The sequence below is a fragment of the Motacilla alba genome, chromosome 4 (genome assembly GCF_015832195.1).
Source record: "Motacilla alba alba isolate MOTALB_02 chromosome 4, Motacilla_alba_V1.0_pri, whole genome shotgun sequence".
NCBI lineage: Eukaryota > Metazoa > Chordata > Aves > Passeriformes > Motacillidae > Motacilla > Motacilla alba.
The window spans coordinates 72516482-72541340 of NC_052019.1; the positions used below are offsets into that span (position 1 = coordinate 72516482).

Consider the following 24859-nt stretch of genomic DNA (forward strand, 5'->3'; position numbering starts at 1 on the left):
CTTCTCACTGCTGATGTCCCTTCTCGTCCGACTGAGGAAATTCTGCCTTCTGTGTGCATCTCTGTTTTTAAAAGGCCTCTTTATTTCCATGCTCACAGATTTAATCTAAACTCAGTCTCTCAGCAAGCTGTTCTCAGCCAGAAGATTGTTTTCCAACTGAGGCAACACCCTGTTTACATAGATAGGCAAATTCACAGTCCACAGAGCTTCTTCCAGTGAGAGCAGCTGTCGAACGCTTCGTGCGAGGGCAGCACATGGTTCACATGCACAGCAAACAGTTCTTCTTCTGAAGGGTAATCCCTTTTTATAGTTATTTTTCTTTTTTGTGTTTTTCTTTCCCTGAAGAGTTGAAAGCTAGAACATATGCTTCTTGGCCAGCCGTTCTTTCCCACAAATGTTACTTCCCAAGTTCAAAAAGCTGGGTTGGGTTATTGTGCGTGGACGCGTCTCGGTGCCCGTGTTTCTGGAATCCGCCTGGGAGCACAGCAGGCAGCTGGGAAGCCAGGCAAGCTTCGCTGGGCAAAGAGCAGCTCAGCTCAGCGCATCGTTCCTGCCCACGCAGTAGACACGGTCACAGCACCTGGGTTACAGAGACGAGGCGAGGTCCTGTCTGTCACTACCAGTACCCACTGCTGCTTCGATTAGATGTAATCTGAGCTGCAGGTGACAAAGGCCAAACGCGGCACAGCAAAATTAAATTGCTCCTCATTAAACACTTATTTCCACTGGAAATGTGTTTTACACCTGTCCCTTTCAGGCAACTGTACTTGTTCCCCTGGACCCCCACCTGAGACACTGTCCGTGTGGAAAGAGCTTCCTCTGCGGTTTAGTAATTGGCTTGTAAATATTGTCTGTCCCTGCTTTCCTGTCTTCTGCCCTTGGTCTGGTGTGCTGCTAAAGGACACATTCTGAGATGGATCCAGCAAGGTTGGCCTCTTTGTATTTGCCCGTATTTCCTGTCCCCGGCTGCACCGCACCTGAGCACTTGTGCGCTGATTCCGAAGCACGTGGAATTGCTGTGCTCTCCGGTTTGTCTGCCGGTCCCAGTGCTCTCCAGTTTGTTTGCCATCTCACAGGTCCCAGCCCAGCAAAGTCTGTGGGCACATGTAAAAATCAAAGGAATCTAGTGTGTAGGACATGCCTAAAGCTGCATTGAGGAGGTGCTGAAAGAAAAGTCTGTATTGAAACGCTTCCTTTGCGAGTAGGAATGTTCTGCTCTAAGGATAGAGGCAAATGAGGGGTTTGTGTGGCACCTAAAGTTTTCCAAAGATAATTGACCCCCATACCTTTTAATCTCAGAGGGTTTTAATCTCACAGGGTCTCTCCCTGTGGGTTTTCCCCCTTGAGGGGATGATCACTGGTGTTAGCCCTCCTGCTTCTTTGGCCAGCCCAGAGCGAAGGTCTGAGCTCTGGAGAGCTCACCTGCAGCATCACTTTGTGACCAAATGCAGGCGGCCACCTGATACGTGGGAATTAGCACAGGTCTGAGGTCTTTCCTTACGGGCTGCTCTCTAAGAACAGCTTTTCTTTCATAAGCAGAATTGCTCAGCAGCGGAGCGACGCCCCAGGTTGGACTGACCGTGTCTGGGGCCATGCAGGGCGGGTACTGCCTGTGCCAGCAGAAGGACGGAGCACAGAGGAGCCACGTGCCTGGCAGGTCTCTGTACTGACAGCACAGAACTTGATTTTGTGGCTGTGCAAGTTGTGCTTGATTTTCGGGATCTCTGGCTGGAAAAACACACTTAGTGGCAGGGTCCGGTAGGGCTGTGTGCTGAAAGGCAGTAGAACTGTGCAAATAATCCATGTGTTTAAGGAGATGAGTAAATGCCTGGATGAATTGGTTATTCACAGTGGTTTGCTGGTTTTCTTTAATCTGGTTTGGGGTATGACAGGTTGATGTTAGGCTTTTCCAGGGATCCCGGGCATATGCTCCTGAAGAAATGCCCTCCACTTTAGCACAGCCAAGTGCAGCTCCTTCTAAGTGCTCTGCTTTTGTCTATCAGAAGCAGCAGCCACAAATGGTTTTGGAATAATCAGAGCATTTGCATCCAACAGAATTTGTCTACCATAAAACCATATCACTGGAGATGGAAGTGAGAAAGATAAGCAGGGAAAGGTAGGATCTGGTTCTGTTCCAAATGACAGTTTGCCAGTCTTGAACTTTATCTGCTGCCTCTGCCTCTTCCCCATGGAAAGATTTATATTATAACTTACCATAAACAATTAAATTAAAATATACGGTATTGACTCCACTGAAACTCCAAGAACTCCACAGTCCTTGGTGGAACCTCACTTTTGCATGCCTGCAGGGTCTGAGCAGGGAACAGAAAAAGGGAACTTAGTGTTGCGTGATCATTGTCATAGCTCCCTTCGACTCGACGCTACTCTTTTACTCTATTTTGCTCAAAATTACAGTTAGTGTAAGTCACTTTATTCCAGTGGTAAATAGCTTCAGTTGTTAGGCCTAGAAGCTCTATGTACACGTGCCTTTCCAACCCCATCACAAACAAAAGCTTTTTCACCTTTTGCCATATAAATTCCTCAAAACTCAGGGGTGGACATAAAGCGCAATCTTTGCGCTTAATAGAATTTGTCGTGTGAGAGACAAATCAGAGGAATAAAGAGGAGACTTCTGGGATATGATTTGCCTCTTTATGAATTTCCTGGTATATTTATTCTCTCGGTTCCTTTGCTGTCAACAGCTGTATCGTTTTGGGAGGAAAAAGCGCAGATTAGTACAAATCTTGTCAGGGCAAAAAGATGCGACAATTAAAGTTTGAAAGAAATATAGAAAATTCAGCTGATTCCTAGTTCAGTAACTGAATGTTTCTGGGTGATGAGAAATGAATCACAGGAGAGAAGCGATGTTGACAGATGAGAAGCGTCACAGACTGGTAGTTTTGAGGAGCAGACCTCCGAAACGTAATCCGTAATGCGCGGCCCTTCCGATGTTCCGCTTGCTCTCGCAGAGGCTGCCAAGTGACGCTGGTTGCCGGAGCTTCGGGATGACGTGTAGCTCGCACTGTCTGGATGGTTTCTAGAAGGCTGGTGCGTAAGCAGCAGGCGCTGGCGGGTTCTCTTCGTGCCGCCCGTGGCAGGCGGCGCCGCAGCGTCGGCGCTCGGACCGCGCCCTGCAGGTCACAGCATTGCTTTAAAGCCGTGACTCCCTCTCGGGTGCCTGGCTGCCCTTGTGCCTGCCTGTGGCCGCAGCATGCAGTGCCCTTGCTTTGTTTTCCTTCCCGTTTTTCCTCTGGGCTCGCACCTGGCTCTGCAGAGGCATAAATCACTTGTTCCGAACAGGGAGGTGCTGAGGATAGGGAGGAGACTTGTGTTTCGAGATGGTCAGAAGTACTGCAGGAGGTTCTTCTGGCCCTTCTCATCAACAGCATCGAGGGTACGAAATTGCAAAATGAGTAACACATGTTTTGAAGGAATTAAATGTGAAATTGGAAAAGGAAACGTGTCTCAAGTATAACAAAGGCTTGCCAGATAAACCATTACGCTCTAGAAATCTGCTGCTGTTAAAATAAAAAATGTTTTTGAAAGAGTTCCATGTGGTATTGTTTCCATTTTCCCATGTTCAAAAAAGAAGTATCACTTGAATTCAGTTGAGTAAAAACAAACACGTGTGCAGCTACAGATACTCTTATACCTCACCTGCGTAGTGACCTCTGCTTTCTGCCCTTAGGGTTTTCTCTGTGGATTCCGGGATGCAGCAACCCTTCTGTCTACTGGTTCTTTCTGCTTTTTGAGCGGGGTAGTGTGAGATAAAGATTTGCCTTCTGCCAACCTATCTCTGTTCAGCTCTGTTCTGCCCTAATCAACTTTGCTTCTGGATGTTTTTTCAGATTTTGCTCTGCTATTTGTTTGCTTGTATTTGAAGTATCAGATTTTTGCTCTGGAAGTCATTGGCTGTTAGAACTGAAACAGCGCAGGGGTTGTCTGGCAAGAGAAAGGGCTGGGGAAGCCTGCTGCGTTCTCTGGTCAGGACACGGAGCAGAGGAGTGCGGTAACCAGCTCCCAGCCCAACACCTCTCTGAGAAAAGCCTGTTGAGAATATTAGGGTGAGTCAGTTCTGCTTTGGTTGCAGAAGGGCCTTCCAAATAAAACAGTGTTCTCACTCTCCCTACCTTTCTGGGGTGGGCATTGCATGGACAGTAGCACTGCAGGTGGCCAGACAAACCACCCTTGCTTAAAAATAGGTGTCCAAGGTGTCCATTAGGCTGTTTGAGTACTGTGTACGTGGCCGATACAGCCTGGGGCCCGTGGGAAAAGCCTTCCCAAGTGCATCCTTATGGGAGTCTCCTCTTGGCACGGCTTAGAAAGTAAGAACCATCGACAGCTATGTGCAGCATCATGCACGGTCAGGCTGCTGGTGATCAGGCATAGGGTATGGAGGAGTTAATGTGCTTTCTTAATTTTCTGAGAGCGTCTTCTGTAAATCAAATCGCTGCCAAGCCTCTTCTGTGGAACCGTCGTGTTCCTTATGGAGCTTGCAAGCAGGACAGAGGGTTGGAGGGGCCAGAGTGACTGGCGAGGGGTCTGGGTGGTTTGTTCAGGGATCAGTCAGCAGAAAGAGACACAGAAGTCTCTCAACACAGTTGAGGTGGGAAGCAAAAATCTGGATTTTGTGCTTTTTAAATCTCAAGGGTGAACAGACAATTGCTGTTTAGGACTGAAATAAGAACAAGCGTGAACATTAATTTGTGTCTGCTTTGCACAAGTCATCCTTTCTACGTAGTAGGAACCTTTTAATGAAAGAAGGCTTTTAAAATTCTTGTTGTCGTATCCATCAAAGGGGAAATGTCCCCTTTGTACTCAGTAGCTATGCTTAGTCCTGGTTGCTGTGAGTGGAAGAAGTCTCATGTGTCATGTATGCTTCGACCGCTTTTACCATTCCCTGGGTATAAACTAGGGCACACTGCAAACTCAATGGGCAGGTCAGCACGTTCATCCCTTCTAGAGGAGGAATGTAGCTTCGGGTGATGTTTCATTTAACTTCTTTCCTAGAAGAAACGGAGGAAGGGGGAGTAGAGCATCTCCCGTGTCTGGGGTTTTATCGGTGAAATGCAGCACGTGCAAAACTCCATTTTTACCCTTCCCACTGAACATAAAGGGACGTTCAGACTAAGTGCCAGGACACCTTGTTTGCTTTATTTATGTGTCTGTGAGTGCACAGTAGTTACTGAGGTTCCTAAAATACTGAGGAAGCTTTTGGACACACAGAGGGACAGGTATGAAGAAGCCCAGGAAGAAAGGCTTGGCTAGTACTGTACCGATTTAAAGATTCGTGTTGGCAGAGAACTTGCCGTGTCCCCTGGAAACCTTTTCACTGAGTGGGTAAAAACATCCTGTTTCTTGGATCCAGTCTTATGTGCGAGGCTTACCTGCTGAATCTGGGATTTGTAGTTGCGTGCCAGGTTAAATACAGCTGGAGGATTAGACAAGTTGTAATTGCATGGGCTGACATCAAAACTGTCTTCAGCCGTTCTTTAGCAATCTAAAAAGCATTTGCTTACGGGTAATCTGCCTCTGGGTTCTAACCAGGTCCTTCAAAATGTGTCCAGAGCACCGTTTGCTAATGGGATAATCAACACCCTGCATGACTTTGTGCCTTCAGCTTTGAGTCCTTTACTGAGCTCCGAATCAAAGTCTTTTCCTTGCAATTTTCTTCCCCTGCTGCTTATGCATTCAGGAATATACAAAACAATCCTTACTAGAGATGGCTTGTGTGGTGCTCGGGCTGAAAGGCTGGGTGAGTGTTCCTGTCAGGATGGGTTGTTCCCAAGAGCTGCCCTAGCAGGTTCAGTTGTTCTACAATGCTGCCTCCCTAAAGAGCGAGTGTCTGGGAAACTGCCTCGCTTCTGAGCGCTGTAAAAGCCCTTACTCTTGGTCACGATCACTCTGAGTCGCTTGTGAGACTGTAAATCTTGGACTTTTCGGGAGAGGTTTGTATGGTGTGCAGAGATATCGAATTATCTTTTCATACTTTGCTGAAATGCATTTTTTCCTTGGCTGTCTGAGTCTGTCAAAAGATGTGAGACTTGGTCTTAAGTCGAAGTCTTTGAATCCAATTCTTGTTCCCAATACAAAGCAAAAATACTGAACAATGAAGTTTATGTGATGTTCATACTTCAAATCCAGAGGGTAATATCAGAGGCTCTTGTATTTGATCTGCGTGGTTCCTCTGAGTATTTTTGCCATTTTACTGCATCTCCCTATCGAGGGAGTATTATTTATATGAGATAATCCTCATTTGGTTCCAGTTTGTTAAATGAAAGGAATGTGTTAGGCAGTCAGTTCTTAAGAGGTCTGGAATCTGGGCTGTAATTGAATCCATTCCCTCTCGGCTAATTTATGTAATCTGATGAGAAACAAGTGTAGTACAGTTTGTTCAAAGAAAATGGAGAATGTTCACTTTATCAAACCGTAGCAAAAAAAGGGTTTGGAATGAAGCCGCATAGCAAAAGGCAAAGTTGGGGTTCCCTTGTCTGATCGACCGTACTTGGGACGCCCCTCCTAATGAAGAAGAACGGAGGGAATGTCTCGCAGTGGGATGGTACTCTTTGGGTTTTGTGTGAAGTGCCTGGGTTATGGGTTTTCCTAGCAGCGTGCTAGGTGTGCTATTAGTGAAACTGCGAGCTGGGTGCTGTTGTGTCCTCGGGTTTCACTTGTGACTGCGGCGTTTTCTGTTATTCTTACGTGTGTGTTGTTTTCTAAACCAGAGCGGGGCAAGGAGCCGTTCTACTGCAGCACCTGGCCTCTAGATTTCCCCCTGGACTAATGAAGCGAAGTCCCTCCTTTATCTGATCAGCAGTGAAACTCATTTACTTTGGGCACAGCACGCATCGGGCTGAGCGGGGCGGTCCGGTCGGGACCCGTGGGCGCTCGGGAACGGCGCGTTGGGCATGGTTATCACAGGAACCATCCCGTTGCTTCTGCCCTGCTCCTCTCGCACTGCTGCTGTGGTCTGCTCGCTGCAAGTGGGCGAGCACTTGGCAGGCAGTCTCTGGCTGGGATTGGAATTCCCTCCCCTTGTGTTCTCGGGTGTATCCAGAGATACAATCTGGTAGTCTGTAAGGACCTGTAGGCCGAGTCATGGCCAGCGAGCCATGCCAAGCATGGGGCAGAAGGCAACTTCTCCCTTCTCTGCTCTTCCTTGTGGGTTTAAGAGCAGTGAGGAGATCTGCTGTAGCCCCACACATCCAGGCCACGGTGGAGAGAGAGGAGGCAGTGGGAGCCGAACGGAGCTCCAGCTGTGCCTGTGGAGCACAAAAGCAGCAGTGACCCCATGCAGGGGAGAGGGGTGGTAACCCCGGGGTCCAGCCCAAAGCCTCTGGAAGGCGTGGGATGCTCCGTGGGTGCCCGTCGGTGACAGGAGCAGCTCACGTGCGACAGACAGCGCGTACCTGGTGACGGCTGTCACTGTGATCTACCGGCTTCTGGGGCACGGTTCGGGGAAATGGGTGACAAAGGGGTGAAACCGGGAAGCCGGATGAGAGCCAAGCCAGGGAAGGCTGCTGTTGCTCCCAGCCCGTGGCTGGAGCCATAAGGGGGAGAAATATCTTCTCAACATTTACATGTGGCTCTGTATTCTCCTTGCTTAACGGCGGTCCCCGTGTATGAGACTTGATGTCGGCGCTCACAGGTAGCGTGCCCTGATTTTTGAAGGTTTTCAGTCTCCTGATCACGCGTGTTGCTGTCTCTCATTGGGCATCCAGGATTTTTGTCACAGTCTTCGCATCTTTTGGAGGTGAAAACAGGTCGCTGTGCTGATGTGAGGAGGTGCCATGCAGGAGTCCAGGGGATAATCCCTAGGAATGCAAAAAGCAACAGGAAGCAAGATAAATGTTGGATAGATGCATAGGTAGGAAGTAGAGAGTACATTCGGAGTCTACGTTTGCATGCGTGAGAAGTGAAATCCATTGCTGCCGACTCTGTAAATGTTTAATTTGGACATGTATGGTTCCACATCTGGCTTGTCTTTAAATACAGCAAATTCTACATTTGTCTTTAAATTTCTCTCCTTTTTACATTTTCAACCTCAATCTCATAAGAAAGATCAAATCTCTTCTGAGGAAAGATGGGCGTTTTACAGCTTTGGAGACACTAACCGTATAAATTTGCAGTAGGGAAATGGAAACTACAGATGACTAAAATCTTAGGGGAGAAAGAGTTGTGACTTAGAGAATATGCTATCCTGCCCTCCCTGTATTGTTTGTTTTGCTGTCTGGGCATCAGCCAGAGGCCTGTGTGCTGCTCCCGGGCTGCTCCTGTGATTGCTGCCACACACAGGTGTCCGGGCAACCGCTTTCCCTTTGAGTTCCACCAGGAAATAGCTGTGGCTGACTTCTGGCACGTCCCGATTTTTGAGTGGATGGCTGAATGGCAAAACCAGTGCCTTCTTCAGCTGCCGGCCGTGTCCTAGCGAGAACTCTGGTAAATTCCTTGTGCACAGCGGCGGTCAGTGCCGCTGTTACTCGTGGTGCCAGCTGCTGCAGGTACAGCTGAGGCTGCGGCAGACAAGGTGAGGGTTTCTCTGGAGAGCCACCTCTTCCCAAAGGCAGAGTTGGTGCCAGACGCTTGGCAGGGCACAGCCCCGGCCCCTGCAAGAGAGAGCCCGTGCCCGTGCCTGCACCCAGGAGGCCAGAGGCTGTTTCTTGGCGATTGACTTGCAGGAAACAGAACTAATCGGTGGGGGGGGACATCTGCTTTAACTCCTTGGAAAAACTTCCAAAACTGTTATTTGGAAAAGACCTGGCATCTCTAAAATTGTAAGGAGAGGGAGGAGCAGGAAGAGGCAGAGAACAGCCCCTGTTGAGCTCAGGGTGGGTCTGCGATTACTGGCTTTTGTGGCTGCATTTTCCAAGCACTGCTGTCTAAGCTATGTCAGTAATTAAAGATCCATACCCATTAAAGAATGGGTATGCAACTGCACTTCCCACATCCTTGGTGAGGTCTGAGCAATCAGGGTCTTGGAATAAACATTTGGTTGAAAAATTCCTCAGTACCCCGAGCTGAATCTACTCATCTCCCGTACTGCAGCAGAGATCTGCAAGTAATTTGATCGCATACAAAACAGCGTTTCAGTAAAAAGTTCTTGTTCAATATTGCTGTGCTTCCCCTTATTTTGGATTATTGATCTTTTCTCCCTTGTAATGCCAGTTAATTTTCCATTCTACGTAAATGTCTTGTGATTAATCATTTCGCTGCTCATCCTTAGATGTCATTAGTAAAAGGGAAGTATTTTTATGAAAATCATCCGTGTCTTATAGGATGTTCAAAATGTGAGCTGCCACGAAGGAAAGGTAGTCAGGAGTCACGCACAGGACTGCCGACTGCTCGGGAAACCCATCCGCTTCCCGGCCCACCTGTGCCTGCATGCCAGCTGCCCTCCCGGTGTTGTGTCCCTTCTGACATCAGAAGCCGAGGACCCCTGAGCGTTACCACAAAACGGAAGCTCCCAAGTGACGTGCCATAATCCTTTGCCAGTACTAGCTGGAGGAAGTTCTGGCCTCTGCCCTAAGTGGAAATCTGTCCCCAGACCCTTCTGTGGTCTGGCTTGCATTCTAAAGGAAAGGTTGGTTTTCCCAGACAAACAGGACAGAGCATAAGAAAGTAACTTAGCAGCCTTACACTCCGTTTCCCTGAAACATCACTGGGTGTTGTTCCCAAGCTCTTGTCACTGTTCAGCCCCGATCAGAGCCGAGCGAAGCGGGCACGCGAAACGCACGGTAATCAAGAGAGGAGCATTCCAAGGACTGATAACCACACGAAAGCTCCTTGTGTATATTCTTAGGCCTCGTGGCTTCTTAGCAGAAACAAATGAAAGCCCAAATGTCCAGCCCAAAACTACTTCTCGCTGTAAACATAAGGTGCATGGAAGCGTCCAAGTTTTTTTCCCAAAGGAGATTCTGGTGTTGTTTCCGATTGTGACATTTACTGCAGGTACCGGGTTTGCGCGCTGCCTTAAGGGAACTGATTTTGGGCACTGATGGGCAAGTGGATGCCTAGAAATCTAGATTTTGTACCGGTGGGCAGGTCTTTTTCCGGCACATCTGAACTGTGTGCATGGTTATATTAGCCTGTATATGTTTGCAGTTCTTTTCTATTTCTTCAGCACCCCACCAAGATAATAATTTCGGGGTTTTTTATGTGGCATCTGGATCTTTGGTCTTGCAACAACATGGGAATCTGTTGTTGTGGTGGTAGTTTTGGATCATAGAGTGAAGCTGGAAAGTAGCGGGAGGTTGGTCCCGAAGAGCTTCGTTCTGCTGGGCCACCGGCACATTCACAGCAGAGTTGTTATTATTTAGTAGAAAATGTTTGGTCATTAGATGTTCTCCCCTCGGCCCTCTGTGAAAGAGGCAGCTGGGGAAACCGTACCCTTAACTCCATTTCCCCCCACACAGAAATCAGATTACAGATGACTAAAACCTTTGGGCAGCTCTCTGCGAGGCAGGCAGGGACAAGCAGTGCAGGCCAAGCCACAGTTCCCACCGCAAAGAAAACAAAAACACAGGTGCCGAACGGACTGCGGCCACGCAGATGAGCCGTGTGTACAGAACACGGCTTTGCACGGAAGGGGAACGTCGTTCTTGCTCCTTGGCCGTTGTTCGCTCAAGGCGTGCTTTATCCCAGCTCGCCTCCAGGCAGAGTTCTTACAGGTCTTGCAGCAAAACTTCTCTGTGCCGATTGAAACGTGTGATCCCGGGGCCCGAGAGATGAAGTTCTGCCGCAGGGCCCCTCCGGGGGGAAGGCTGCTGCTGGCCACCTGAGCAAACACCCAGCCCAGCTGGCGAGCCTGGAAAAGCCGGCACGTGGGATATGGGCAATGGCTGCGTACGAGGGGGTTTGCTCGAGGCTTCCCGCCTCGGCCTGCCTCGTGCGAGACTGTTCCCTGTGTACATCTCTGGGGCCATGAGCAGGAACGTGACAAGGAGCACCTGCCTCCTTGTTTCCAATAATGGCAGAGCCAGCGTGGGACGTTGAGGTCCATCGAGCATGGTTCGGAGCGTTGCTGGATGAGTGCCGTGGCTCCGGGCAGTGCTGGATGGGTGCCGTGGCTCCGGGCAATGCTGGATGGGTGCCGTGGCTCCGGGCAGTGCTGGATGACAAGCTGCTCAGCGTTCTCATTTGTACCTGGCGTCTCTGGAACGTGCGCGTGTCAGGGATGCAAGGAAAGGGTACGGACCAGGGCGCGGTGGTCCTGTAGAGCAGATGACCCCAGGGAGACGAGACAAGATCCCTGGATGCAGGACAGCACACCTTAACCAGGGGTTGGGGTTTGGTAAGAGTGGAGGTGGCCTTGTGGGGCTGGGAACACACCGCTGGGGCAGAGCTAGTGTCACTGACCCAAAGAGTCGCTGTCAGGAGCCCTGCCACAGCAGAAGCCCTTCTGAGACAGCCGAACAGATGTGCAGAGGGCTGGTGCGAGGCAGCCGAGGCGGAGCTGCAGCGGGGAATTCTCCAGATGACAGCCAGGAGAGCTGGACGTGGGAGCCACAGCGGCAGAGGTTGCTGTGCTGGGTGAGCTCTGCAGCAGCTGAGAGCCAGGCAAACAGCAGCACGAGTGCCGGGTTAGCCTTCACATGCGGAACAGATTTTGCTAATATCACTTTGTTATGCAAATATGTAATTATTTCATTTCCTCTAGAAGGAGTATTTGTGGTTTCCTGTTCCCTGGGACTTCCGAGTGCTTGTGTAAAGGGAACAAATCACTGCAAAGTTACTCTGTGGCAAGCTCTGAGAAAGTGATAAACCTTGAAGTTTTGGTGGAGGTTTGAAATAGCACATTTGAAAGGGCTGCTGGAGGGTGGTGAGGCTGGCCCTGATGATGGCACAGGACTTGCTCACCATTTAAGTAAACATAATTTGTATTGAAGCCTGCTCTCTGCCAGGGGCTAAGGAATGAAAAGGCCAGGTTACTGCACAGGCTGGAGACTGGTGATCAGGATGGAGCTGCTCGGGCCCAATAGGGCCTGGAGTTGTGCTGGCTGTATCTGGAGGGCAGGATATGTCTGGATAACTGGTTTGCAGCACTTATGTGGAAGAAGCAGAAAAGGAATAGCAGAGGGGTGCAGAAGCACTGTTCCATTGGAGGTCAGGTGTGAGATTTTGTCGGCTCTGGAGAGGAGCTCTCGACTTGGTTTGGTTTGTTTTGGTTTGGATGGTACACTCACAAGGCTCTGGCATTTAAAAATCTCATGGAGTGGGGGATATTCTTAAACTTTGCAAGCTTCAGAACTCTGTGTAATGAGTGTCCTGATACGTCACAGGGACAGCCCATGAAGCGAGGGGATTTTGAAACCCTGTGTGTGCCTCCGGCGGCTGTTTGAAAAGGGGGATTCAGAGAACGCTCCTAACGCCCTGAGAAGTCACTTTTTCCTTTCTGTTTCACACGCAGTGTCCTCTTTCTTTCTCCTTGCTAGCTGTAACAGGCTTGTATAGGGCTAACTTTCTATTTTAGACATTTAGCAGCAATCAAGTGCTGGGGTGAGGTTTTGGGAACCGAATTTGGGTTTAATTTTGCATAAACAGGGCTTTCTGCTAACACTCAAAGGGTTTTAAATAAAAGCTCAGCCACAGGATGCTTGAGCTTCCATGTTGAACTAAAAGCAGTTCTTGTGTAATTCCCTTTTGCTTGAGAACGGTGTTACAGATACACAGTGTCTCTGAGGGTTTATTTACATTTTTTTCAACTCAGGTAATTCTGGATTTACAGTGGCCTGATCTCAAAAGTCAGGAAGCTGCTCAGAGGATGTGTTGGAGATGTGCAAAAGATGACATCTTGCATCAAATGGCTTGGTGCTGTAGGTGTAGGACAGGATTCAGTTATGGCAGTTTTTATTTAGACTCGTGGTGTGTTGTTGCTTGGGTTTTTTTTTTGTTTTTTTTTTTTTTTTTTTTTGCGTTGCTTCTTTCAACAGTAGGAAAAAACTGAGATCCTGAAGTTATCCTGAAATGGTAGTTTCCGGTTGCATAGAGGTTCTTCTTTGGGATTGACTGTTCTGCCATGGGTATAAGCCAGGGACTGCTGCTTATGGTGAATTTTTTAGCCATCTGTTTAAATAATTTTGTTTTCTTTCTGCACAGATCCGCATTGGTTTTATCACTTGTGTCCAAAAAAAAGCAATTGTTCCTTAATGTTTTAATTATGAGCTTATTAATTATGTTTACTTGTATGGTTAGCTTTTACATTGCATTTAATGTGCGTTTCTTACCTAGTGAGAAGTAGAGGTAATGGTACTACTTGCACGGATAGTGATGTGGTGTGTGTTTCCACATCTGTGGATAGGATTCGGAGATGCACGTGACAGCTTCGGTGCCTCAGCACTGTTGGAAGATGAGTCGCTGCCATGGGTTGTATCTGAGCCTTCCAGTGCGGGAGCATATCAAAATCATTGTTGTGCTCTTGAGCATCTTCATTTTCCTCCCTACCTGCCGGTGGGCACTTGCCTCTGGTAGTTACCGATGGGCTTGTACAACTGCATAAGAGTGCTTGTTACCGATCCTAATTTCAGTGTAATTTTAGAGGCAGTACATCAAGTGTGGTAGTGTTCTATTTGGGGCTGGACTTGCTGTAGCCCGTGGTAAACCCGAATGCCCCGTGCTGAAAATGCTATGTGGTAAGCTCCGTGTGCCGGTCTGTAGGCCAATCTTATTATCTGCCTTCTTCAGCTTAGAAACCAAGCTGATCTTGGGAAGCAGCACGCTTACAAACCGTGACACCGCACCGGCAGGGGCCGGTGAGACATTTCTGTCCTTTGGTGCTGAAAGACAGCAAATGCCTGAGGCACGTGGAATCGTCTCAGCCGAGCAAGGAACACCGTGCCGTGCCCCGCTGTAGTGGAGGATTTCTCTAGGTGCGCGTCTCCTCCCACGGGCTCCAGGCTGCTGAGGGCACCTCTGCCAGTCCCGGCCGGGTTGGAGGAAGCTGAGGGTCCCCGAGCGTGGGGGGTACTCAGGAGATGGAGGCAGAACCCCAGCACAACCCGGTGAGCATCGCTGCCGCCTGCCAGCGGTGGACTGCGCTTCGCTCCCAGCCAAGCCTTGAGACTTTCCAGGGGAGAAGCGTGAATGCCCTACTACTCGTGAATTTTTTCTTTTTATTTTTTTTTATGCGATCACGTTATTGTACGGCCGTTGGGAGGGGCTGGGTGGAGGCGGGCAGGGGACCGTCCCTCCGCCCCGATCGCCGTCCGCCCAGGGGGATGGAGTTTCCAGAGCATCCCCTCCCTCCGTCCCGTCCCGTGGCTGCGCTCCCCCGGGGTGGCGGCTCCCCGCACTTGCCCCCGCCGGAGCGAGGGCGGCCGGGGCGATCGCCGCGCTTCCCCGCTCTCTGCGCGGAGCGGGAGCGGACAGCGAGTGCCGGGAGCAGCGCCGCCGCCTCTGCCCCGACAGCAACCTGCGCGGCTGGCAAGAAAACCCCTCGCTCCCCGCCGCCGAGGGAGGGCGGTCCAGATCGCGGAGCTTTCCTCCGCCCCGCTTTTTGTCGGGTTTTTTTTTCTCCTTTCCCCCTTTTTTCCTTTCCCCCTTCTTTCCTTCGCCAGGAGGAGAACGCCCCGAGCGCGCTTTCCGCGCAGTCCCGGGCTCGCCTGGCCCCAGCGCGCCCTTTCGCGACGGAGGGGCGGGATGGCGGCGTCGGCCCGCTGGGTGTTGTGCCTGTGCCTGGGATGGGGCTGCCTGTGCCTGGCTCTGGGCGACGCGCTGCGGCCGCGCCGGCTGGGGCTGCGGCGCCGGGCAGCGCCGGGGGCCGTGCGCGGCGGCCGCGCCCGGGCAGGTGACGACGGCGCGGGGCAGCGGCGGCCCGGGCGGGCGGCGGCGGCCGACAGAGTGGCGGAGCACATGCTGCGGCTCTACGAGCAGTACCGCGACCCGCCGACACCAGCCGGGCCGTGGCTGCGCCGGGGCAACACGGTGCGCGGCTTCCGCCCGCTGCCCGCAGGTGAGTGCGCGCTGCGGAGAGGGGGCAGCCCCGCGGGTTCGCAGCATCGCTGGGGTGGGGCCCGGAGAGCTCGGTGGAGGGAAGAAATGAGAGAATAGGAGGAGTATCGCTTCCTGCGGGGACTGTCGTGTATTAGGTTATGCCCTGTACTTTAATTATTGCCTTACCGCTTCTGTTCTGCTTCAAGCATCGCTGTCATCACGATGGCTGAGTGCAGCGCGAGGGAGGTGGATTAATTAGCGGATCTTCTCCGGAGTCCCCCGTTTGTTAGTGGTGTTGTGCACGTGTAGCTGCTGTTGGAGCCAAGGGCTGATCTGCGCCTGGCGGAGCCGTGACATGGCTTGGGGTTTACTGACAGATGCAGTGGCAGATGAGTTCAGTTGAAGCAGGACTTGGGTGTCCTAAATACTTCATCTCGGCATCTTCGGCAGGGGCGCTTACGTCTCTCTGCGATTACACACTGGCATGCACAGGTAGATGGGTGAAAATGTAAAAACGCTTCCTTTAAGGGAGGGGGATGTGTTTAACATGCCAGCATCTCCAAAGAACCGTGTCCTAGCAGAAAGAGAATAAGTCACTGTCTAGGCGCGGACCCTAACCTTTCCCTCTTGTGGTTTTTGTGCACGTGAGCTCCACAAGGGCTAAATGGAATGGCCAGAAGCCAAAGATGAGCATCGCCGGGATGTCCTTCCCTTATCTGCTGCATCCCAAAACCTTGCTGCGTGTGGGACAGCTGTCACGCTGCACACACAGAAGCCCCATTTGCCAGTCTCTTAGTTTTCTTCACACCGGTGCACTAACCCGGTGGCTTTTTCTTAGACGGGCATCTATCAGCCGAGCATTCATCTATCAGTAAAAGTGAGAGCTGTCTGTGAGTTGCAGTGACTTGCTTCAGGTCCTTCCTGTCCTAGGAAAGAGAGCTGTGGGTGGCAGGCTTCCTTGCTTCTTCAAAAGCAGCAATGTCTTTTTTAAGGCAGCTCTGAGCAGAGATCAAATACAATGAGGAATGAGTGGCTGTGGTGTCTTAGGTTTCAACCCTGCAAGTATTTCTGTCCTCGGGAGAGGCTTTAGAGAAGTAATTGCCCTGGGTTTGGAGCATGGAGAGGCAGGACTCTGCCCAGCTGCTGCTCTCACTGAAGAGCTCTCTTGCCTTTCTAACGTGGCTTGTTTGCCTCGTGAAGTCTCATGTGCATGACTGTCACTGAATTAAGCCTACCAAAAGAGGGGAAGATATTATATTCACTACATACCCCCCCAAAAAAAAAGAGGTTGTTAATGATCCTAGCAGAGCAATATTTGCTCTGTTACAGATATCTGATTAAAGCCATTTATCGTTCTAAACCTAGAATGTTGGTTGAAATCCCATCTCTGTGGTCTTTCTGATTATATTTGTAGTCTCACTTGATGCTGAGTGGCAGCAGTCCTATAAACACACTGCTTGCTAATCCCTTTCCTCCTCCTCCAATACTTTCGCAGATCGAGTGCCAAAGCAATAAATCAGTTTTAGAAATTGTTGATACTTCAATAAGTGTTTATGCAAAATATTTAACCAGTTAGCTGTTGTCTTTCTCTTGCCATTGGCAGCAGCAGCTTATTTTGTGTGTTTATTGATGGCAGAAGAGTCTGTTTCCAGAAAGCCTTTATATTTGATGTTCCTCAGGGCAGTGGGTGCAATGGAAGGGCTTTTTCTCCTTGGGCCCAACTGCCTGACAAGGCCTGCCATGAAAATGGCGCATCCAGCAGTATTCCCCTTTCAAGGCACTTTGTCTCTAGATCCTCTGCTTTGACCGTTGCACTCCTTGGCTCCAAATTTCAGTCTTTCCCTTCTCCGGCTTCCCCTTGTCCTTAATGGGACGCATCGGTTAATTTAATACGTGACGTTTCTATTGCTCTTCATATTTTACCAGTCCCTCTGCCAGTCCCTTCAGGAGTCAGCTTTTTGTCTGCTGGGAGCAGAAGTTCCCCAAGAATCTTCCCGTGTCTCCTCCATCTACAGCAAGAGGTCTGGAAGCAAATTTTCGGTGGTTTCATTTGCAGTTAAACTTTGCAATTTAGTCTGACATTTTCAGGAGAGAAACTCTTCCTTTTCTGAAGCACAAATTTTCTGAGCTCTCGAGTGTAGCTGTGGAACCTTTCTGTCCTTGCTTTTCCTCTGCAGGGGCTTCTGCTTCTTCTGCAGCACCTGGGAAAGGCCCTTCCCGAATCTCTCAGGTAACCCGGCATACAAATTTTTGAGACTCTGGAGTGTTGTGCGCTGAGACCAAAAGCTCACAGGATTTGTTGAAACTCATCCTTGTTTCGAGTCAGAGAACGGTGGTGTCGCTTGTGGCAGCTGCGGCCCGCAGCCAACAAAACCCAGCTAAGATTGATCAATCAAAACAAGCATCCTCATTCCTGTTAAAAGCAAGTTTCTCTTTCTGCGGCTCAGTTCTCTGAGGGCATGGGACCAGAGCTTCAGCCCCGTGTGGCACCTCTTTGAAGCCTCCATCCCACGCTGCCCTGAAATCTCTCACGCACCAGACTTCACAACCAGGCTGGACGGTCGCTTTTTTGGGCTGGGGGTTTTGGCCGTCGGTTTCGATGAACGTTCGTGCGGTCATTCAGGTAAATTTGTTTCCTGTTAATCTTGCTAAATTATCTGGGAGCATTGTTGTACAGCTGGAAGAGCTCAGGAAAAGCAACCTGTGACAAAGCTGAAAAGAAACCCCAGGCCCGTAATCCATGAGGAGTGCAGTAAAGATGTGCATCTTTCTCAGAGTGTTTAGTTACACTTTAGCACCGTTCTCTGTCACGGACTTAACTGCTCTAATTTGTTTCTCTGTATTTGAGTCGAGGGATGTTCAGCCTGTGATTTCTGCAGCAGCTCTTCTCGCTGTTGCAGGACATTTCTGGGATGACTCTGGTAGTGCTTGTGTTGCTTTGGACAGGCCTTTTCCAGTTCTTTACCTGCGGGTGCCACGGGAGCGAGTGGTTTTCCGTCCATCGTGGCTCAAAATGACACATAGGAAGAAGGTGAGCCACAGCGGAACGCTCGGACAGTTCCGACAAGGGAACTCTGAAGCTGTGGTCCTGCCCCTGCAGCAGTGTCTGTACACGACTGTTCTCTGCTCCTGAAGGGGAGACGCGAGCAGAGATCTGCTTACCCTCAGCACTGCCTCTGGAGGTGTGCTGGTGGCTGCCCAGGCTCAGGAGTTGGAGGTCAGATACAGCGCAAAAAAATCAAAGAGAGCGGAAAGATAAAAGCCTCAAATGCAGATTAGGTTTGCTTCTGAAAGCATTTTTAATCCTAGCATCACTTTTAAGGAACACGACTTGCAAATGAGTCCTGACTGTAATTGGAAGGTCCTCCTAATGGTGTTATAGTAAAGCGATACACTCAGAAATTACTTTAAACTCTTTTTTATTGACTGAAGTTCAAGTAATTTCAGGTATTACACCTGCCCCTAGGCCAATTCTTGTGGTTTTTAGAACTATGCTCTCCTCCCTTTCCAAAGGCCCGCCTTTCCTTTGTTGAGGTGCGAGGCGCCCACGCAAACGGGGGAAACGGAGCGCGCCGGCTGCCGTCGGCCTGCAGAAACCAGTCCGGGCCGAATGCTGGCCCCTCTGAGCGCCGGTAGTATCAGGGGTTCTTTGCAACGGGAGCTTTACAAATATCCAGTCAGGAGACTTTTGTTTTTGCCTTCTGTGCGTTTCTTCGGTTTTGGGGTTTGCTTTTTTTTTTTGCTGCACACCTGTAAATACAATGCCAGCGGTAGCATCCTGCTATTTTTCAGGAACTTGACGAACATTAAGCTATGATTTGGGCCCAAATCTGCAAGCCTCTGAGGCAAATGGGCAGGATCTGTAGGTTCAGCCTCTCAGGACAGAATCTTCTGGCTTCTGTCGCTGTGTGTCTCACAGCGGCACCGTGCACGTGAGCGACCCGTGTCCGCAGTTCCCTGCCGGTCCCCGTTCCTAGAACGCATTGCTTCAGCGTGAGGAGCTGTGGCACACAGGCTGTGCACGAGTTGCTTTTCACCCCAGCAGCCCAAGTGCAACGAATCGTGGCTGTGAGGAAGAGCGAGGCGGGCTCTTCTGCCCGGATTTGTGTCCGCTGTGGATTTGTGTCCGCTGTACCCCCTTAGCTTGCTTGGCTTGTGCTAGCTTCGAGTTAGATGTTGTGCTTAGTTTTCACACCTGCTGTGGTCCTCCTGCTTAAAATATATAGAAAAGAGATCAAGCGGCCACTGATGCAGCTTTGTGGGTTTCATGATATGAAACCCTCAGGTAAGTTAGGTCCCGGGTATGCAGCGTTGGTGTTTCTACACGAGTTGTTTATTTGAGCAGCTGATAGCTTTAATCTGCGGCAGACTTGCTGCTGTTTTATATAAAATTGCTATCTGCTGTGATCTTACCTGCTTTGCTAAAAGAATTGGTAAAGCCAGTTCGGCAGCAGGTCCTGTGCCCTTTCAAAAGGGAAAACCTAGCTTTTCCTTTTGCAGAGAACACAAATTGGTGACTAGGAAGCAGCAGCCAAGTAAGAGGAAGATGGGAGAAAAGAGAAAATCTGGTTGCCAAATCTGTTTCTGTAGAGCAACTTGTCCCCGTTTCCAGCTCCCGGTGAACTTTTGCGTGTGGGCTGCGAACCGATGGGAAGAACGTTTTACGCCGGAAACGCCGATCCGTTCCTAACCCGGCCCTGGCACGAGGGCGCCTCTTTAATACCTCCTTTAAATGATGGCTAACGGTGACCGTATAACTAAATAGTCCTCGTTATTGCATCCTTTTTCACCCGTGGGATAGATTTGGCAGTCCATAAAAATGTCAGGGCATCCTCTATAAAGGTAAACACACCACATGTTTGCAGGCTCGTTCCAGCCTATTGATGCCTGAAATCCCCCTTGTGACAGGAATCTGTTTGTGCCAGCGATGTCGGTCTTCACAGACCGACTGCACGTCCTTAAAAATACTTTTTTAATGCCAGTCACGGGCCTTCCTTGCAGCTGTGGGTTGGCGCGGGGAGGCCAGGAAGTGTGGGCCATGCCCCCAAGATCCAGCAGGTACAGGTACTTGAGCTGCAGTGCCAGGAGCTGGGTTTGAGTAAACAGCCTGGAATGGTGTCCAGCAGAGCGTGTCCTATGAGGCAAAAGACAAAGTCTCGTTTCGATGAAATTAAATTTTCCTGAGCAAAAGACGCTTTTACAGTTATTTTAAAGCTGCATCTTCCTTGGCGTGCCTGTAATTTTTAAAGGTAATTTCTAGCCCCGGGGAACACTTATTTCAGCGCAACGCTCACACCCGGGAGTCGGGTATCGGCGTCGCACAACCCGCTGCTCCCAAACGGAGACGGAACCCCGGGTGACGCAGTCGGGTTTCTCGAGGCGGAATCTGGTGAATCCACAGGTGTCTGTGCTGGCCACTGGTAACTGTTTTTGAGGTGATTTTGCAGATGAGAGATCGGAGAACTCAGAGCTGCTGAGGCTTGGAGGAGGTTGCGTAGGAAAATAGCACCATCTACTGCAAGCGCTTCATCTTGGCATGGAGCTGCAGGCTGGAATTTAGCTTTTAACCAAAACTATAGACTGCCTCTGTGTCCGCCCCATGCCGTCCAGAATTTCTTGATGAACGAAAGTCGCTTCCTTTGTCTTCCTATACAATATGCCCGTTTAGAACAGGCAGGATTTTTAAGTGGCATTGGTAATAAAAATTAAGATCAAAACTTGTCCTTCAACATACAGCAGCGATTCCAGTAATAACTTCCTAAACACGTGCCCGTGAGACGCCATGAATTTTGGCTCCTAAGACTGATCTACTCAATGTTCTTCCAAAATATGTATTAACCCTATTACATCGGTGGTTGCAAACCGAGCGGAGATCAGATCCTCGTGTATGCCTAGTACAAGCATAATAAAGGGCTGGTTTTGGCTCGAGGAATAAAAAACAGGATGGAATTCCAGGTAAATCTAGTTCCCTAGGCATCCGTAAGAGCGGTACGTGAATTTTCAGTGCTTGGAAAGTTACCGACGCGCTCTGCTGTCATATTAGGCTGAATGTGTGAACAAAGATGATTCCTTAGGTTATTTGGCCTTTCCACTGTTTTGGCCCTGTTCCACCGAAGAAAACATGGAGTTTTTTTCCAAAATTCCACGAAGCAGTGCATCTGCTAAGTCGGGGAGAAGGGCTCCTTCTTTCTAGCGGGACCGGTTCCTGCCTTTTTAATGTACGGATTGGAATTCTATGACACAAAAATGTTCAGAAGAGGAGGAAGCTGCTTGGATTGCTGGGGTAGGGATGGGGCAGTACAGGGAGAGTCCGGGCTTTTGCCAGACTTACCTGAATGGCGCTGGCCATTGGGATGCTGCAGGCTGGAGGCGCTTAATGTCACACAGTTCATCAAAATGTCACCGTCTGTGAAAGATGAGTACCGGAAACGGTGTTTTCACTTGCCTGGGCAAGGGACTTTCTGCCTTGTGTGGAGAGTGGGGGCGGTGTGGCCGGTCATCCCTGGTCCGTGGCCATCTCTGTGCTTGCCATTGCTTGGACTGGCCCTTTGGAGAGGCTTTTCACATGCCGCGGTGTTCAAAAAGCATTTAATTCTGCGTGCCTTCGTTTCCCTAACTTGTCAGGATGTTTCCAGCCCTTTGGGCGGGGCTGCAGGCCATACCTTAGCTACACTGTATTTGAGTTTTCCCTGCCAGCCTGGTCTTACACCTAACGTTCTGATCTGCATTTCTCTTTCTCTGAAGGACGGACATAACCTCGGCCCACGGGGATTTTTAAAAGAAAAATTACACCTTTCTCTTGAGCCTTGCTGTTGTACCTCGCGGGGGTTAGAGTCTCCCACGTGTTCCAACCCACGACCCCTGGAATCTGGCTTTCGGATCGGCTTTCTTTTGGCTACCGGGGATGCTCTAGTACCGTCTGCCTGCCTTCAGCTGTATGAGTAAATGCCTTCTAACTCTGGCATGAAAATGGATGAAGCGTCCAGGATGCAATGACTAAATGTACCCAGCGTAACTGATTGTTCTAGAGGGAAGCTGAAGGTGTGATTAGTATTTGACGTAGCCAGAAGGCTGTCAGAGCAGCCTTGTGTCCCCTCTGGATGACATTTTTAGATGCCCATGTTCTTACGTGATTACTTCTTTTTTCTAGGGAGCCCCGAGGGCCAGGAGATGTACGTTTTTAACTTGACGTCACTCACGGAGTCTGAAAATGTCCTGTCAGCATCGGTGTATTATTATATCGGCGACCTGCTGCATGTGGAGCAGAACTGTTCCCAGCCCAGCGGCCGTTCTCATCAGCGGCGCGGGAAACCCGAAACGCAGATACGTCTTTCAGTTTGGACCTTTCCCTCAGCTGGGAGCCCCACTCGGAGCCTGGGACATTTCCTCATCAATGTGTCCTCTGCTTACCAGGATGTCCTTTCCTGGCAGTGGAAGGACATCACTCGGCTCCTGCACGAAGCAAAGCGAAACAACGAGCTGCTGATCAGAGTTAAAATGGATCTGCCCGGCCACCATCCCTGGGAAAGAGCGTCTTCCTCCTGCGAGCCCTACATCCTGATTTACGCCAACGATTCCGCCATCTCGGAGCCAGAGAGCGTTGTCTCCACTCTGCGAGGACACCGTCACCCTCTGGCCAGGGTCCTTCCCAAGCCGGAAGGCCGCAGGAGGAGCGGCGTCAGTAGCCACCACCGGAGGAAACGCTCTGCAAACGTCCTGTTGCCGTTGCAGAACAACGAGCTCCCGGGAGCCGAGTACCAGTACGGGGAGGGCGCAAAGCCCTACGAGACCTTCCAGCCGCAGCTGGCAGACAGGGCCAGGAGTAAGAAGAAGCAGAGGAAGAGTCATCTGCAGAAGAGCCAGACTCTGCAGTTTGATGAGCAGACGCTGAAGAAGGCGAGGAGGAAGCAGTGGAACGAGCCGAGGAGCTGCGCCCGGCGCTACCTCAAGGTGGATTTTGCAGACATCGGCTGGAGCGAGTGGATTATTTCCCCTAAGTCCTTCGACGCCTATTACTGCTCGGGAGAATGCCAATTCCCAATTCCAAAGGTAGGATGCTTCTTCGCTGTCCGTTACCATAAACTGGGCATTTTGTTCGCCAGGTCAGTAAAAGGCAGCCAGCGACGCAAGCTAGACCTGGCAAACCGTTTGGTAGGCAGCGCTCGTTGTGCCAAAAAAGGAGCCCAGAGCCCCACCGCTGCCCCGAGGGCAGAAAGCTCGAGCTCCGGGCAGTGCCGGGCGTAGTTGGGGTGCCACGTAAGTGAATCATTTCTGATTCGCTGGACCGAGGGGATCCAAATGGATCCGGGCCCACTCGCTTTCAAAATATCCTGTGGTTTGTGTGAGCTGGTTGCATGTGAGTAGCAGGGGAGGCTGATGTGCTCCTAGCCCTGTGACCTAGATAGACGAACTCCGCTCCAAAGGTCCAGTGTCATTCTTAGCGACGTTCTTTGTAGGTCCTGGAGGCTGCTTAAACCTGCGAGCGGGACATGGGATTTGAGGCTGGCCTGAAACGAGGGGTATGCACGAGTAACAGCTGCAGGAAACGTCAGTAAAGACAGGGCTCTTGGACTCACTGCGGCATTCCATTCCGGAGTCTTTGGTCCTGCCACGGTGAAGCCAGAGCAGTTGGTTCCAAAACATATGTGGCATTCCAGTGGCTTAAGGAGCCGAGGGAGTCTCCCCTTGAAAGGGATGGGTGGAAGAATAGCACCAAAGGGAGGATGGCGCCCAGGCAAAGCAAGCTGCAGAAGGTGGCATCCTCTCCTTGGAGGAGGGGAAGACTTGCCTACCTCCAGCTGCAGGGGCAGGCTTCAAAGCTGAGCATCACGGCATCTGCTGCTACTGAGAGCGTGTTTGCGGAGGGATACCCTGAGCCTCAGGCGATAACTAATAATAATAGTAAATGCTCGAAATGTCTTTGGTGCTGCTTAGCGTGAAGCTGGTTTGGTGCAATTTAGCATTTTGGGGCTGTGGATTCCGTATCTGAAGGAGAAGGTTTATGAGGAGATGTTACGTGGCGTATTTGGAGCGCTGGTTTCGGTTTAGTACTGCTGGCTACGGGAAATGGGATCTCAGTAGGTGTTCTACCTTTTGCCGTGTGATCAGCAGGCTCAGGGCAGCTGTCGGGCTCCCAGTTGTTTTGGGGAGAATGCTGCCCAGCAGCTGAGCAAGGAAACGTGGCTGGGCGCTACCAGAGCTTTCACCCTTTGAAGACACAAACGATACAGAAATCTGAGTTGTATGATAATCCAAAACATGTTTTTAAATCCCTGGCTGCTACTGCTGAGGAGTATAGGTACTCTTGAATTCGGAACAAACCGACAGAAATGTCTTTGATCGGCTTAGATGGAGACCTAGAACTTCACGTGCTCATGTGCTGAGCAAACGAGATAACGAGCTGGAATTCACAGTTATTCCTGCACTTTTTGCAGGTCCACATCTAACCCTTAAGACTGAATTTTTTCCCCAGAACCAAATCATCTCTCACTGCAGCAAAACTGCAAATTGAACATTTGGCCAAAATGACCTGGTTCTGTGTATTTCTCAGGGACACGTGATGGGATACACACCGAACTGTTTGATTCCCAGGTGGTGTGCGCGAGAACAACTCTAAAAACCGAAGCAAAAGCCCCTGGCTAAAAGCTGTATCTTGTGCATTTTTTTAATGCCCAGATATCTCTTGTTCAGATACTTGGATCAGGAAGCATTTCACGGTTCTGAGAAAAACTTTGTGGTTTTCATTTCTCTGCGTTGGGTTTTTATTTTTATGAACACCTTAACGGCTTCCGGTTTTGTGACCGAGCAGTTACCTTACCAGGCAGATTCGCTTTTTGTTCAGAGCAAACCCGAGCGTGTCCCTTTTTATAAATTTAGGAAACTTTGCCCTCTGAAGTTTCTCCCCTGAGGAAAATGTCACTTTAGTAGGAGG

At 50.2% G+C, this 24859-nt stretch overlaps 1 protein-coding gene across 2 annotated transcripts in view; it reads left to right on the plus strand.

The window, feature by feature from the left end:
* The window catches only part of BMP3 (bone morphogenetic protein 3), a 67091-nt gene that overhangs the window by 40330 nt on the left and 1902 nt on the right, over positions 1-24859 (plus strand). The window contains exons 1-2 of one of the 2 annotated variants that reach the window (XM_038135857.1): positions 14188-14947; positions 22079-22977. In XM_038135857.1, the coding sequence (XP_037991785.1) occupies positions 14635-14947; positions 22079-22977 (1212 nt within the window). In that variant the 5' untranslated portion in view covers positions 14188-14634. Of the gene's footprint in view, positions 1-14187; positions 14948-22078; positions 22978-24859 lie in introns of those variants that run through there. The other variant, XM_038135858.1, reaches the window with a different exon arrangement.